Raw genomic sequence first — 15,279 nt, forward strand, 5'->3', positions numbered from 1 at the left:
TTATTGCATGGAATTAAGGCCTTAAATTTCACTTTTGTCCATACGAAACATGATAAATTATCTATTTGTTGTATCGATAAAATACGAGCCACGTTCTCTGCAAAATATTTGATGTTTAGAAAAGCTCACGCATTGTGAAAGCTATTTTGATTTGTCATAATTCACTTCACTCGCATCAACAACACGAGGTTCAGTTGAAAACATCCATTGAAACAGAGATTTTAGGTTCGGCTTGATTCGGCCGAAACTATTCGGCCTCATGGCCGAATATTCGGTTTCGGCCCGAACTTTTTTAGTCGGGTTCGGTGCATCACTAGTTAAGATGTGCTTATGTTACCAATATTTAAATTTTTGAAATGGTCGGTCGATAAACTCCTCTTTGGAGTTTAGACGACACCAACAAGCCAGCAATAAACTGTACACTTGATGTACTGCAGCTAATACCTTTGAATATTCTTATTTGCCAAAACGCAAACCAGTTTAATACATGCTGATCGTGATATATGCCTATCGCTATAAGCATCTGTCCTTTTGATACAGCTGTAAGTCTGCCCAAGTCTGATTTTATAACCAATAATATCTGCTGTAAACTTAATATTTTTCATGAAATTTTTATTGTGTAGTGAATAGATATTATACAGTGATAATTATACAGTGACAAATATGTTGACATAAAAATGAGTGTGTCAAAAAATCACAGTCAGTAAATACATATCACAAACATGATTTTCATCTACTGCACTATGACGAACAGCAAACAGAAAGGTGAACTAAAAACAGCAAATGCAGTGGTCGCTTAAAAAACTACGCAACTTTAAGTGCAACAAAAGATAAATTCGGAAGTCTCATGGCCGTAGAACTTCCTGTGCTAAATTCAAACATCTGTAGTAGATGGTCCCGGTACTTCTGCAGGGAAGTTGAAGGTTCCAAAGCTACCAAAAAACGAAACATTGAAAAAAGCCATTTGTATTTTGTGGCTATTTGCCACTGTTTCATGTTGTGCACATGTTTCTACATCAACACTACTACCACACTAAGTGGATTAACACATTTTATGTATATATCACCTGTGATGTGATACAGTCATCCTTTCATCTGCTTCAATAATTTCTGGAAAAAATCACAGTCATTACATGCTCAAAATCAGCACACAACATTTAACATAAAATCTATTTACCAATATTATCAACATCTATGATGCTTTCCTCTTCAGTATCTTCATGAAATCCTTCATCGTATATTAAGTGTCGACTGTCGGGAGCTGTCCACAATTTTCTCACTCCTGGTTCGTGAGCTGGTTGTTGTTGACGACCTCGCATAAAACATGATATGGCAAACATTTTTAGTAGAAGTCTCCGACGAACTGGTGGAACGAGAATCATGTCAAATTGTCGTTGCCGTAGTCTCTTCGTAAATGCTGGTAAAACCTGTTAGCAAAAAATGAGTCAGAACATATGTGATGATTTGATGAGTTTATTAACTTTATTCTTTAAAGTTTTATTACTCATAACTTTTTGCCTAATATTTAACTAGAAAGGTGGCTTTCTAATATACTTCCATTTTATATATTCTATATCCTATTTACCAATTTACTATACACATCATTTGATCTACACATATGATTGTTTTTGCAAAACGAATGAGTCCCCACATGCATGTTTGAGCGGATTTACAGAAAACAAACGTTGTGGTTATTGTTAGATTCTAAGGACAAAAACAATATCTGTCCCCTTCATGGACCAACAATTAACATAATCCTATATACTGCACCAAATATCTTCACAAACCTCCATAAGATCAGTTACAGTGGATTGAACATTCATTTTTAGAGATTCTGTAAATATTGATTGTGGGACCAGTTTGCTGTGCAGGTCAATGAGATCATCAAGGGCATCACGAAGGGTGGAGTGTAGAGGATCATCAATATATCTAATGGGCAGTTCAATATTATTTATAGTTTACCACTAAGTTACAACTTAATATAGTTAGGGCAAATAATTTCATATTAGAAAACTTTGTAAACTTACTCAGATTCACATGCCAAGGCATTCACCACTTGTATGTGATGTGCTAGTAAGTGAACTGGTGCTAACAATGCAGGACAGTTCAGTGCCTGTTTTACTGCACTTTTGCCATTTATAGCTGCTACCATATACCTGAAAAAAGACATCCATTATACATCGGACAATGCAAAAATATCAAAAGTGACTAAAAAACTAAAATGGGGTTATTTAGCACAAAGTGGTGAAAACAAAGTAGGGCCAGAACAAAGTTACACTTACAAGACAGGAAAAAAGGCACAAAACTGCAACATACCTTCTAGTGTTTTTGTTTAGTCCATCCATGCCATGATGCAACATGCTTGGCCAAAGTGGTACGTTTGCACATATTATTCCTTTTAATCTCAGTACAAAGTAAACCACAAACAATGCCATTCCAACAAGCCATGACACATTAATAAGAATAAGTTCGCCCTAAAATTGTACATGGCTTTATTCCTGTCCACACAAATAAATTAGACAACTTTCATAAATAGTTTTATAACACTGTGGTGTAGCTGCAGCGCATTTTTGTATCACACCAATTGTGCCCACTGTTTTGCGCTCCATAACGTTTTGACGTTGCACTGCTATTTCCGGCTTGATGATTGTTTTTTAGTGCTATTGTGTCGTTATGTTTTCTTACACCAAGCAAAATAAACTCAACTCAACTAACCTCTATATAGCTTGGTAAAAGAAAGGCACTTTGGATTTCAGGAATGTTTTGCATTGCTCCAATTACTGAGTTACAGCACAGGCATAACCAGCTCCACAGCAAAGGAATGTTGAAACTTGTCACCTGAACAAACAAAAAAGTAAATTCAATACTTGCCTGTACTATTTTGTAATGAAAACTTATATTGTTATTAAGTTGAGCTTTGCTTACCCGAAAAGGAATTCGTATCATGCACATCACTAACATTATGAGCAATGATGCAAAAATCAGAGAAGCTTGTACCAGCCTACATTACAAAAATATTTATTTGTCCTGGACATTAAGTTGTCATGGCAGTAAAATCTTTACCGATCGTTAAAAAGTCCAGCATAAAAGCACAAGACAATCAGTTTAAAAATGTGGTTGATAGGTTTGTGATAAATCCAGAATCGTCTGAAACTGCCAAAGCTTAGAAACTGTCGATCAATCCATGATGTGTCAAGATCAAATACATATTCACAATGTTTTAATTGTAGATATCCTTCATGTTTTCTTGCATTTGAACTTATCACCTAAATTAAAATATCTATAATCTATGCAAATAGAACACAATACACAGATCTCTTCGTAAGTCTAATGGCTAATTATAATAGCCTAATTAAACTTATAAAGTGAAATGCTTGGTGTATTTTTACCTCAAATCTTATGGAACGAATTAGCCAGATTGGATACAGGATGAACACAGCAATGGCCACTAAGAGTCCAATAAGGATATATGCAATGTGTTCCCCTTGCCAGCACACAACTGTGTTTGCAACATCCATTGAGTTTGATGATGGCGCACACCAAAATATTTTACCAATTTGGATGCCTATAGGCATTGCTAAAACCTTAAAACAGAAAGTTTTATTGTTGGCAGCAAATATTCATATTCAACTACAGTGTGATTTGTCTGACATTCAGGCTCATTTTTTAGAATATAACTGTAAAAAAGTATATTTGGCATAACAGGGAAATTACCTGCATTGTAATAATAAGGACATGCATTAGAATAGCAAGTGCCCTGCTGTAAAGTTGTTGCATGAATTTCCATCTCAGATAAGCAAATATACATGTAAGCAAAATCAGTACAAGCAACCAAACCAGCAACATTGCCCTATAAACAAAGACATCATCAGCAAAGGTGTGATTTGTTTATAGTACCTAAAAAATGCAGTTTGTTTCCATTGCATACAAATTTTTTATGTTACCAGTAGTTATGTATTGATCATTATCGAAATTAACTATCAAAACAAATTTGATTTTGGTTTAGTATAAGATATGCAGTTTGTTCTGATAAAATATGTTGCACTGCATCTGTATTGCAGTAATGGCCTGACATCACAATTCACAAGGCGATTGTTCAACCACCGTACTTTAACAAAAACAAGATTAAAGTTAACCTGTAATCAATTGGAATATCTTCACTTGGAACAAATGCCTCTCTTGCTCCTGTGTAGCTTCCACTGCTCACTTTGGCAAGTTCCCAAATATCCAAGTTGAAAATAAAAAGAAATGAAAGAGACCTGACCCAAGTTAGTGGCCATGGCCATCGCAGTGACAATGATTGCAGTAAAGCAAAATACTGGAGAAAAAATCACGCCATTAATGTTAAAAAAAAAAAAAGTACCAGTTTAAAGATAAAATCAATCATAAAAGAACCCAGAACATATTTTTGTCACTAATTGACAAAATACCTGAGTCGACCTAAGCACATTTACGGTAAACATTAAGTAGTCCATACCTGCAAATACTCCAAAATTATCAGCACAATATCCAAAATCATGATTCTTGTTGCATTAGACCGATGACGGATGTTTTTCACATCAGGATTTTCTGTCATGTGCACAGAATTTACGCTCCTAAAAATAAGTTTTTTATGCTCAACCACCTAATCATCATACACATACAACATACATATTTGTTGACACATACCTTACTTTTTATGTTTTATGAGTAATATTATAAGGTACGGTAGGTAAATAAAGAAGGTTTACTCTAAATCCAGAAACATATATTTTTATGCTTTGTACAAGTATTATAATAATCTTTAAACTTTGAATTTACATCAGTTTACTACCTAACAACCACATACAGTCATAATTAACTACATTGGGACGGATTTTGGCCTTTACCTGTTCATTATACTGTTCGGAGACAAGTCATCCAACAAGAGAGGAGCGTTCTCATTTTTCCTTCTCACCATGTTTTTTTGTGTTACGTTTGTTTTTGAACCACAAAAAAATATTCGCTATATATGTGAGCTTCAACAAATCTGCTTTGAAGCAATACAAAGATCAGTGTAGAAAAACTAAACAGTTTTAAAGACTAAAAACCTAAAAAACTTCAATAAACGTAACAAAAGACTTCACAGCAAACGTTGCTAACAAACCAACGCTATACACGAAACTTTACCATCGCATGTAGGGGCACAGTTTACAGTGGCCACTTTTTAACAACGTATTTTTTAGCAATTGAGAAGCACAAAAAAGTGAAAACATATACAATGTAATACTAATATGTGTTTTGTTTCCTAAATAACTAATGAGGTTAAAATTACTCTGTCAGTTTTGCGAACTTAGTGAGACTTAACAAAACTTTCATCGGGCATGTCAAAGTAACTTGATCAATTATTGTGGTTACGTCACAAACAAACCTTGGAACTGCAAGTTTTGTTAATTTTTAACATAATTAGGTTTAAATTTATTTTTTAGTTTTTGTTTTATACGCAAGGTCAAATGTTTTTTAGTTTGTTGGCAACACATGCACTTTTATATCGCCTTTTGTTGGATTCTTGTGTGTGACTGCAGCGCGTTCAGTCATCATACCAGCTATTTCCGACTTGTTAATTGTTCTAGTGGTGTTGTGTCGTTATGATTCCTCTCACCAAGCGAAATAAACTCAACTCAATTATGTGATCTTAAATCAAAAGGAAAAACCAGTTTTTGTGGTAAACTTATCGCAGATGACGTGTTGTTGATGTAGAATGTAGATGCCGACCAAAGAGATTGTGAAACTCGTGCGTGAACACATCACAAAGGAAAATGCGGTACAAGCTCCACCAGCATTTTATCGCTTCCATAGATTCAAAAAGTTTTGTGCCTACAACACCCTGACATGGAATTATGTACTGTAACGATAAATAAATATAACAGTTGCTCCATGACATGTGATAAGAATAGTAGTTTGAAAACGTTACGTGACTTGATTGTGTGTTTTAGAGAAATTGTTCACCTTGAACGTGGAGATCGATTACAAACTTGAATTAATGCAAGTGTAAATTTATTTTGCTTGGCCTGCGCATTGGAGTTTGTTTGTTGCGTAACTTGAATTAATATTTCCGCCGTGTGGTTGCAAAAATTGCTTTGTCATGTTTGGCAATACTCATCATTCTTCTGTTTAACGTTACAACCTCCCTCACTGGTACGTTAATGTCGCAAGCAAATGCTGGGGAGTGTAACGTTCTGATTAGAATACCCGAGTGTTTCGCCACATCATGTGATTTATAGTGACGTATGGATATTACCACTATCTTACTACACTCCCTAAGAATACGTTACTATTGCTCGCAAACAGAAGGGCGTATGTAGTGTATGCTGGAAAAGCCGCGTTTGGTCGAAAACAACAATTCTGTTTCGTATTTACGAGGCGTTCAGCGTACTTTCACGTCATACTTTGCTAGCTTGTCGTGTCAATCGTAGGGTTCTTGGGTCGTCAGTGAACGAACGGATCTCTACCTGACAATTTTTGCTTTTACTGTGAAGTTTTAATCAAAAGAAGTGCAATCTTTTCGTTTTGAGTGCTCTACAAACATATTCTGAAATATGGCAGAACAGAGTTCATCACCATCGGTAAGTTTTGTTCTTAAAGTAGATTTCTAAAATAATAACTTGTCGCACGAAATTGAATTACTTTTTGTGGCTTAAGGGCAACAATGCTGGAGTATGGATGAAAGAATGCGAAGAAGGACTTAACAATCAGGTCAATTTGGAGTTGTATGCTTCCTACATGTACATGGGAATGGTATGTTACATTTATTCATTGTTAGAAGTGATGGCATGCTACCATAAGCGAAGATCAAATTTTGAAACAGTGCTTACTGTTCAGTTGTATACCAATAACTTGTTTAGCTGTGTGTATAAAAAATTATTCTTATGATGTGTAAAAAGCTATACCAATAACTTGTTTAGCTGTATGTACAAAAATTTATTCTTGTGATGTGTAAAAAAGCTATTGATAGATACGAAACTTACGACTGATGTGTAACATGTATATTTTCATTGCTTTTAGGGACACTTTTTTGATCGTGATGATGTGGCCCTAAAGAATGTTGCCAAGTACTTCTTGCAATGTGCAGAAGAAGAAAGGGAACATGCTAATAAGTTTGTCAAGTTTCACAACCAAAGGGGTGGGACAACCTCTTATTTCCAAATTAAGGTTTGTACATGTCTTATTTCTCATACATGTAGTGTATTAATGCAAAATACATTGAATAACTTGCAAATTACTGTGTATATTTATGTTATTTGTATGTTTTGTTTAGCCCCCTGGTGCATTTGATCCTGCCAGCTTCACTGTACTGAAGGCAATGCAATGTGCCCTTGCTCTTGAGGTGAATGTCAACAAAAGCCTGTTGGCTCTGCATGAAACTGCCAATGGAGACCCTGAGGTAAAAAACAAAACACAAATATGTGGAAAATGTTTGTTTTGAGTATTTGTATCTTGTATATTTATTTCAGTTTCAAGACTTCATTGAGGCCAATTTCTTGCATGAGCAAGTTGAAGCCATCAAGACTTTGAAGGATTACATTACCAACTTGAAAAGGGTTGGTACTGGCTTGGGTGAATACATGTTCGACAAGCATTTCCTTGAGGCTTGAACTTGGGAAGACCATCATGCCATCATTTCAGTATAATCTTGTAGTATCTTATAATCTTCTTCATTTGCTTTCATTACGGTTTACAATGTATACTTTTCCTGGTCATCAAATTGCAGTTCAATTTTAAATAAATCAAATCCAAAAGCTCATGTTTGTTGTTGCTTTTAAATGAAAGTCAGGTCTTACACTTTTAAAGAAAAACATCAGAACAGAGGAGGTTCTTTGTTTACCTCTTAAAAATCATTTTTTGATTCTTATATAATATTATTTTCAACAATTGTAGGAAAACTAGTGTTAGTACTAGGGTGCTCTTTCTGTAGCTTTTTTTCTATATGACCTGGAAAATATGTTGATTAATTTATATGGTTGATGGCAAGGTTTTTATGATTTATTTCAATGTACACTTCAGTGAAAAATGTGCTACTGGACACAATAAACTAGCGTCTTAAATACAAAAAAATGCTGACAATAACAATCTCTGGTTGAAGTTTTCCCAGTCTTCCCTTTTTTTGTCAATGCTGTTGCAATCTTATGTATGATAAACAAACCTTCAGGACATGGGATTTATTGTTTTAGGATCACCAGCAATAAAGTTCAGTGCACAATTTAACAACAAATAAGGCAGCTTAGAAACACTGAAAACATAATTGCAGAGATAGGAAAATAATATTTGCACATGAATAAACAAGTTTGAAGAACAAGGTAAGATGTAACAATAACATAAAAAATATGTACACACTAGACTGTGTAATAAAAAAAACAGCACCAACCCCAAAAAATGTTGTTATTGACTGTGAAAATATCATCTTAGATGCTGATTAAAAGAACAACATGCTGAGATTAACATATGTATGTTCATTGAAAAAATAGCAAAGCTGTGATGGCAATTTTACAGTGCATGGTTTGGTTACAAAAAAATGCCACACAACAATATTTTATACTTTTCTGGACAAAAACCTTAGTAAGTTATGTTGACATAAAGCGTTTTTACAGTGTTTGTTACTAAATGCAATGATAAATTAAAACAGATGAAGCATAAGCAATGGGCTAAAGCACCTGCAGGTGATCAAATGGAACCCAACCCTCCTGGCCCTGTTGGTTGCGACTTGAAAACACAACAGAAACAAACCACCAACAAGTATCTGTTTGTTCTATTACTTCCAGGACATCCCCAGCCCCGACAGTAAGCGTGCCTTCCTCACCTGCTTCATATTCACACAAAACAACACATCTTGTGCTTTTCAAGCCATTGCCAGGATCATCTATTTCACTGTACACAGTATCTAAATCTTCCACATTTACCGATCTTGAAGCAGTATCCTCTTTCTCATAGGAATTGGATTCAGAGCTGCAGCTGGAATCAGGTTCAAAAAACCCAGATGGTACCCAACCACTTTGATCTTCAATTTGCATGTACCACCAATCTGATTTTGCTTTTTCAAGTAACATTCCAACTGCACCTTTGCAAAACCCTAATTCTCCAGTATCTTGTGGTGCAAAATCTGCCATAGCAACATATTTGCATAGACATGTGCTATCTTCAGTTACAGAGCCCCCCTTAGTTGAGCTACAGCTATTGTCTTTTTTCTCATCAATAATGCAATCATCAACTTGCCCATCAGGTGAACCTCTTAAAGAAGGTGGTAGATCACCTGAAGGTGTGATATAACTTGACTCAACTCGAGCAACGATTATTGTGTTTTCACTTGTCTCAGTGTTATTATTGCCATTGCTGTTGTTATTAAATCTTCCATTTGTAACTCTAGGCAATGTAGGCTTTTTGGGTTTGTTTGGGACAGGCTTGGCACGTGAAATAGGTGGTTTTGGTTTTGCAGGAACAACGCCAGCTTTTAAATCATTTTGGAATTTTGATCTTAATGAACTAACAGAATTTACAGTCTTTGATTCGTCTGGCTTTGTGCTTGGCTGTTTGGGAATAGTTTTTTGAGTTTTGGAAACATCTGGCTTTAATCTAGCCTGGTTATGAATAGAAGGTCTTGGTGGAGGATTTCCTACTCTTTTTGCAGGTTGTGCTATGCCTTCATTGTTTTCTAATGGCTTTAGTGCACTTTTAAAATTTAGTTCTGCACCAATCTTCGAAGCTTTGGTAGCAACAGAATTCTGTATTCCACCAAAGCTTTTCGCATGAACAACAGGCTTCTTTTTTCCTAATGCTGGTGCTGGAGGTTTTATGGGTTGCTTTTTGACACCAACTGTAGTGGGTATTTTCTCAACTTCATTGGAAATCTGGGGTTTTAATGGCCGTTTAGGCGGAGTAGTGGATTGCAGACCAACTGCTGGCTTCCTATTCGGTAGGGCCTTTCTCAAATCTTTTTCCGCTGCCGATCTGGTTTCCTGAGGCTGGTTCTTGCTAGACCCAAATTTGGCCACTGCAACAGCTGGCACTGCAATTGTTTTTTTAGCACCGCCGATGGATTTGTCAGACACAGATGGATTATTTCCTGTTCCAGGGTCTGTGGAGGGCTTGGTATTGTTTAGTGGCTTTACAGGTTTGTTTTCAGTCTTTGCAACACCCGGCAAAGGTGGCAATGGCCTCATAGCTGGAATAACCTTTCCAACATCACCTGTTGATGATGCTGAATGAGATTTCATTAGGGGTCGTTTAGGTGCAATTGATGTGGAAGTGTGGTTGAGTTCATTTGCAGGACAGGCTGGTTTGGGTGGTTTAGGTCTCTCAGGAGGTTTTGTTGACTTTTGTTTGTATTGCTTGTCAATGTATGACGAGGGTGCCCAACCTTCTGATCCATTTATTGATATATACCACCATCCCCCTGGCGATTTTTCTATCACCTAATAAAATACAACATGTAAATTTCCCTGTGCATTAGACATATCTTATGCTTAATGCAAGCTCATACCTCTATTTTGGCATTTTGATCAAAGCTCAAACCATCAGGAATGTTGGCTTCAAAGGGGGCTTTAGAAACATATTCATAAACAGGTTCATGTGCTGCCAGTTTATAGGTTGGTGGCAATGGAGGTGGAATCTGAGGTTTTTGGACAATTGAACCTCTTTTTACAGATGACCGCTTTGGAGGTGGCTGGAGTTGAGAAGGGTTGGTTAAAAACACTGCAGCTGTAACACAAAGATTTTGTAAGAAAAAAACACATTTATACAACAAGCTGTTCTAAATTGTTTTTTTTTATTATGTGGAAATTTTTTTAATAACATCACCACAAATTCGATTGCGTGAGATGATCTTTTAACTAAGTTAAATCTCTAATATGCAAAATTACAAACAGCTGTTTACGATATAAGTCCACATTACATACCAGAATTTAAACAGGCAGAATGATATTCTTTGCTGCGTCTGTTTGCCACTGACTGTCGTTTGGGACTTGACGAGGCTGAACTTGAAAGGGATGGAGGGACAGATGATGGTGATGGCACAACAGCATTAATAGTGCCAGAAGGCAGACTTCTGCGATGTGCTTTGAGTTCATGGACAGATGAAATAATTTCCACACCATGCTCATTTCGGTTTGATTGTCGAAGCACAACATCAGCCGGTTTGTCCAAATAGGAAGCAGGCGCCCATCCTTGCTTTCCCTGGTAACTACAAGCAGAAGTGGTTGTTGCTATTTCTGACAGCTATGTGACAAGGAAGTTGTTGTGATTTCATGCACTCATGACCCTACAAGTCATTGCACTACACCGAAGCTGTGACACAAGACTGACCTGATGTGCCACCACCCTTCAAGATTTTTCTGTAGCACTTCGACCAATACTCCTAATCCAAAGCTGATTTCATCCGGGTTGTTGGCCACAAACTTGGCAGTGGTAATGTACTTTTCTCCTACAGAAATAAAATGATTTGTCAAGGTCTGAAACTTCTGAAATTATATAATAATAGAATATACCTTCTCCAGGTGCTGCTTCTTTAGTAATAAGATTTTCATGTGTTCCATCTCTTTTTTCCAGGTAAACCCCAGGAATCCAACCTCTTTCACCTTCTTCATCGCTTACAAACCACCAACCTTAAAATTTTGTGACATGAATCATCAAACTTTCAAAACTATGACACATAATAAATTGCTTTCAAAAGTTCCATACCATTTTCATGTTTTTCGATTACTTCCAAGTATTGACCAGATTCAACTGTTAGTTCCTTGGGTTGGGTTCGCATATAATCAGCTACAGCAACATACTGTTCCAGGGCTATTGGTCCAGATATTTCACCGATATCTACAAAAATATAATTTGAAGAAAGTGTCATGGGCAGTGGTGTTTAAATTACGTATGGCATTACTTGAGTGGTGTGGGTAAACATTTTGTGCTAAGAGTAACAAAAAGCACCATAGGAGGGACAAAACAGGTTATTGACAAAAACAAATACAACAAACTAAACAAATGTCCTCTTACTTTAAGTGCTTTTGCTTGAAGCAACAAAAAACCCTTTGTACATCCGTCACAAAGACAACATTTACTTTATTACCATGCAACATGTCAGGCATGTATGTTTAACAGTGACAACACTAGCATAAAATGCAAGCCAGTTTCTCCCAATGTACAACACTTGAATTATCTGAACTTTTGCTAATCAGTTATTGCAATGCTGACACAAAAGCTTTCAATGTGAAAATATTAAATGATGCCAATTGTATTTTATTTCATATTGCTGCCATCTAGAATTGTTTTCAATATGATTTGGAAAGCTGGATATTTAATATTAAAGCTTTTAGGGTTGTTTTAGTTTTCATCTACTTCATCTACCAATTGATTTAGTAATTGTGCTATGACAACTTTGCTTTTAACTAGCTTAGTCTTTTTAAAGAAATGTAGAGACAGATTTTAGTTGATATACTTATAGGAAGTGCACAGAAATATGATGCACAGGTCTGTGCCAGAAGCCTATTAAGACACATCAATAGCATGCTGGCATACACATGTTACAGACTTATAAATAAATTCTGTGAGGACACATTCTGTTAACTCCACAATGAAATCCAAGCAAGCATGCTCAAACAACTTACCAAGAGATTTTGTTCGTCTTATGCGCCTGTGTTTAACTAGCAAGGACAATCACAATCTTTTGCATTTCGAGTACAAAATTTGGAAATAACACAAGAGCTAATACTATTGAAATACAGTATATATTATCACCTAACAAACCCCAAACCACTACTATTGGACCTCTTTAAAAAACAGGCTAAGTAACATCAAGTAAACTACTTTTCTGTAACAAAATTAAAAGTAAACCTAAGTTGTTGGTTTAGTTCAAAGGCTTATTTTTTTTGTTTGCCAAAAAAGTGATTCAGGTCAGAACAGCAGGGGCCATAAGCCAAGACTTTTTAAGTAAGTGTTTTATGACTCATGCTAAGTATTTGTGCTGATTATCTAGACGAAAATCTAGATAATGGACACTGACCTGAATCATCCTTTCTCCTCTTCCTATTAGTTGTATCCCTGTAACACAAATAATCTGTTAAAATACTGGTATCGAATGACCAGCACTTCCCAGAACTATGATCAACAGTTCAGCCCACTGGTAAACAAATACCCTTGCCTTGAGGAAACCGATAATTACATAAAATGAAAAGGATGTTAGATTTTTGACATGCCAAAATTTCTATTTTATAAAATTGGATATTATGCTTGGCAGCTACAGCTTACATATTGCCATTTTATGGTAGTACTAACATTGTACTTAAATCATGAGAACTCATTTACTTAACCATTTCTTTAAGTATGTAATATGTGCGTACATAAGAAATCAATTGAGCTATGACCATGACTAAAAATGTTAGACTATTATTTAGGTTTAAAAAGAAGGTTTACTTCTATATTTCTCACAAAAAATGGATGAATTGGTGTTAGCAGTCATACGATTTGGCTTCCACCAGGAAGTAATACTTACTCCTTGGGTGGATTTAAGTCTTCTGGCTTGCTTTCAAAGAAATCTAGCACATAATTGCTTTGGGAAATGTGTGCAGGCAGTTGGATCAGTGCCTATGTGACAAAAAAGTGAACTGTAATATACATTAACTTTAAGCCCAACAAATGGTAGCCATAGGGTTAGAATATCAATATCATTAAAAATTAATTAGATAAAGAGGTCACCTCACGCACGTAAAATCAAATATGAATTAGGGTGACTCAACTTTCAAGTTAGATCAATAAAAATCCCATTCAAGTATAGCACTGAAGATAGAAGTGTATTTTACTGATGGATTGCAACATATCACTTCATACCCGACAGTATTCATCAATTGGTTTCAGTCGTTTCATGGCAACCTCACGAATATGACTTCTTCTGAAAAGCACTTTGCCTGGTAAGAATGGAATTGTCCGGGCTGATGGATCTTTTAGTCCCCCTTCCAAAGGAAATGCTTCCAAAAGAGAAATCTTTAAAACATTGCATTATTTTGGCAAGGAGTTCATACACAAGTGGAAGTAAATGCACAGAAACTAACAAAAAAACATAATCCACACATACTTGAAAGTCAAAAAATTTACTGTATCTCCGAAAAATAAGTGTGTTGCTTCCATCATCCCAATTCACTTGAATAACATACACCTAAAAACAGTTAAAATATATTCAGATGCCAAAGGTATTAAACACTTTCAAGCCTTGTTTAACTGTATTTTTGAATAATTTACTAACTAAGAATGGAAAGTATTTTCCAACCAACAAAATCTGATGATGAATATCTTGGAATATATAAATTTCGCCTAATGGCATCTTCAGTTCCTATAAAAACCACAAAACAACACCAGTAAACAGAATAAAAGTAAAAACATATTGCACATTGCGATGTCTCCAGTATTTTGTTTTTATTTCAGTATTTTCGTTTCACTTTTTTTGCTTGTGTTTTTTTTTATTCATGTTTTATCTTGTGGTTTTTATAGGAACTGAAGATGCCATGAGGCGAAATATATATATTCAAAACAATTCATCGTCAGATTTCGTTACTTGGAAAATACCTTTCCTTCTTAGTTATTGACTTAAATAAATGGTGATCGACGATGACCATGTTGCCTGTTGAAGGGTCAGATACTGTTCAGTTCAAATACTCTCAGTGAATAATTTACTTATTTTTTTCAATCTTGCATCCACAATAAGATGTTCACACAGCATGTAGCAGTGTTTGAGATTAAACGTTTCTGCAAACAACACTAATGAGCTAATACAGTTTAGATAGGAGCCAGACAATTTTTTGCTTCCCTTAGTGTAATACCTTAATGTACTCTTATGATAAATAATGTATTTAAAAATGTTTAAGGAACATACATAGTGCTTTGATGGATATCGTCTTTTTAATGTTTCAGTCACATTCGCATCAATAAGTTTTCTTCTATTCATGACTGTGGATCAATCAAACCACTAACACAGCTTTCAAGCTGTAACCTTTGTCACGAGGACACCAAAAATAATAACCCCTGGCCTGGAATAATTATAACAAGCATTTAATTTAAATGTTGCTCATACTGTAACATTAATTTTAATTGAACACATGTTATGTGGAAGAAACCAAAACAGTTTAATCTGGTTAATTTGTTCCTTGGGAATAACAATGGCTCAGTAGCACTTGCATTTTTGCATATTTTGACTGGTTTTTATTAACGTTGTTCAGTGGTGACCTTGATAAACCCTTAGTCAAGTGTTGGAATAAATCTTGTATTTTTAACAATCATAACAAAAAC

At 35.5% G+C, this 15,279-nt stretch overlaps 3 protein-coding genes across 5 annotated transcripts; 1 reads left to right on the forward strand and 2 right to left on the reverse strand.

The window, feature by feature from the left end:
• Positions 1 to 595: 595 nt before the first annotated feature.
• On the reverse strand, positions 596 to 5,111 carry LOC145225013 (uncharacterized). Of its 2 annotated transcripts, XM_080091653.1 has the most exons (14): positions 4,869 to 5,111; positions 4,478 to 4,595; positions 4,137 to 4,318; positions 3,715 to 3,850; positions 3,390 to 3,584; positions 3,064 to 3,266; positions 2,926 to 3,001; positions 2,716 to 2,838; positions 2,317 to 2,474; positions 2,028 to 2,156; positions 1,788 to 1,929; positions 1,178 to 1,427; positions 1,068 to 1,110; positions 596 to 932 (listed from the first exon to the last, which is right to left on the reverse strand). In XM_080091653.1, exons 1-14 carry the CDS (start codon positions 4,937 to 4,939, stop codon positions 875 to 877), a joined length of 1,884 nt encoding a protein of 627 aa, XP_079947779.1. In that variant the 5' UTR covers positions 4,940 to 5,111; the 3' UTR covers positions 596 to 874. The 2 variants fall into 2 exon arrangements, with proteins under 2 accessions (XP_079947779.1, XP_079947780.1); XM_080091654.1 differs by lacking the exons at positions 2,926 to 3,001; positions 3,064 to 3,266 and having other exon boundaries at positions 4,869 to 5,110.
• A 1,176-nt stretch (positions 5,112 to 6,287) lies between these two features.
• LOC145223389 (ferritin heavy chain-like) lies at positions 6,288 to 7,762 on the forward strand. Its single transcript, XM_080089812.1, has 5 exons — positions 6,288 to 6,584; positions 6,661 to 6,756; positions 7,024 to 7,170; positions 7,277 to 7,402; positions 7,473 to 7,762. The coding sequence occupies exons 1-5, from the start codon at positions 6,558 to 6,560 to the stop codon at positions 7,611 to 7,613; spliced, it is 537 nt and encodes a 178-aa protein (XP_079945938.1). The 5' UTR covers positions 6,288 to 6,557; the 3' UTR covers positions 7,614 to 7,762.
• A 400-nt stretch (positions 7,763 to 8,162) lies between these two features.
• On the reverse strand, positions 8,163 to 15,085 carry LOC145223388 (uncharacterized). Of its 2 annotated transcripts, XM_080089810.1 has the most exons (12): positions 14,867 to 15,085; positions 14,072 to 14,152; positions 13,828 to 13,980; positions 13,493 to 13,584; positions 13,004 to 13,041; positions 12,609 to 12,644; positions 11,689 to 11,820; positions 11,496 to 11,612; positions 11,314 to 11,431; positions 10,908 to 11,191; positions 10,493 to 10,710; positions 8,163 to 10,424 (listed from the first exon to the last, which is right to left on the reverse strand). In XM_080089810.1, the coding sequence occupies exons 1-12, from the start codon at positions 14,936 to 14,938 to the stop codon at positions 8,661 to 8,663; spliced, it is 3,105 nt and encodes a 1,034-aa protein (XP_079945936.1). In that variant the 5' UTR covers positions 14,939 to 15,085; the 3' UTR covers positions 8,163 to 8,660. The 2 variants fall into 2 exon arrangements, with proteins under 2 accessions (XP_079945936.1, XP_079945937.1); XM_080089811.1 differs by lacking the exon at positions 12,609 to 12,644.
• Between the last annotated feature and the right edge of the window lie 194 nt (positions 15,086 to 15,279).

The sequence above is a fragment of the Phallusia mammillata genome, chromosome 4 (assembly GCF_965637545.1).
Source record: "Phallusia mammillata chromosome 4, kaPhaMamm4.hap1.1, whole genome shotgun sequence".
NCBI lineage: Eukaryota > Metazoa > Chordata > Ascidiacea > Phlebobranchia > Ascidiidae > Phallusia > Phallusia mammillata.

Coding starts and splice junctions, on each gene's coding strand:
- LOC145225013 (XM_080091653.1), bottom strand. CDS start 4,939: ATGGTGAGAAGGAAAAATGAGAACGCTCCTCTCTTGTTGGATGACTTG. Junction 3,002..3,063: donor GCTGGACTTTTTAACGATCG/GTAAAGATTTTA, acceptor TTTGTAATGTAG/GCTGGTACAAGCTTCTCTGA. Junction 1,930..2,027: donor GCCTTGGCATGTGAATCTGA/GTAAGTTTACAA, acceptor ACTGCCCATTAG/ATATATTGATGATCCTCTAC.
- LOC145223389 (XM_080089812.1), top strand. CDS start 6,558: ATGGCAGAACAGAGTTCATCACCATCG. Junction 6,757..7,023: donor CCTACATGTACATGGGAATG/GTATGTTACATT, acceptor CATTGCTTTTAG/GGACACTTTTTTGATCGTGA. Junction 7,171..7,276: donor CCTCTTATTTCCAAATTAAG/GTTTGTACATGT, acceptor TGTTTTGTTTAG/CCCCCTGGTGCATTTGATCC.
- LOC145223388 (XM_080089810.1), bottom strand. CDS start 14,938: ATGAATAGAAGAAAACTTATTGATGCGAATGTGACTGAAACATTAAAA. Junction 13,042..13,492: donor GACTTAAATCCACCCAAGGA/GTAAGTATTACT, acceptor TTTGTGTTACAG/GGATACAACTAATAGGAAGA. Junction 10,711..10,907: donor TTCTGCCTGTTTAAATTCTG/GTATGTAATGTG, acceptor TTTGTGTTACAG/CTGCAGTGTTTTTAACCAAC.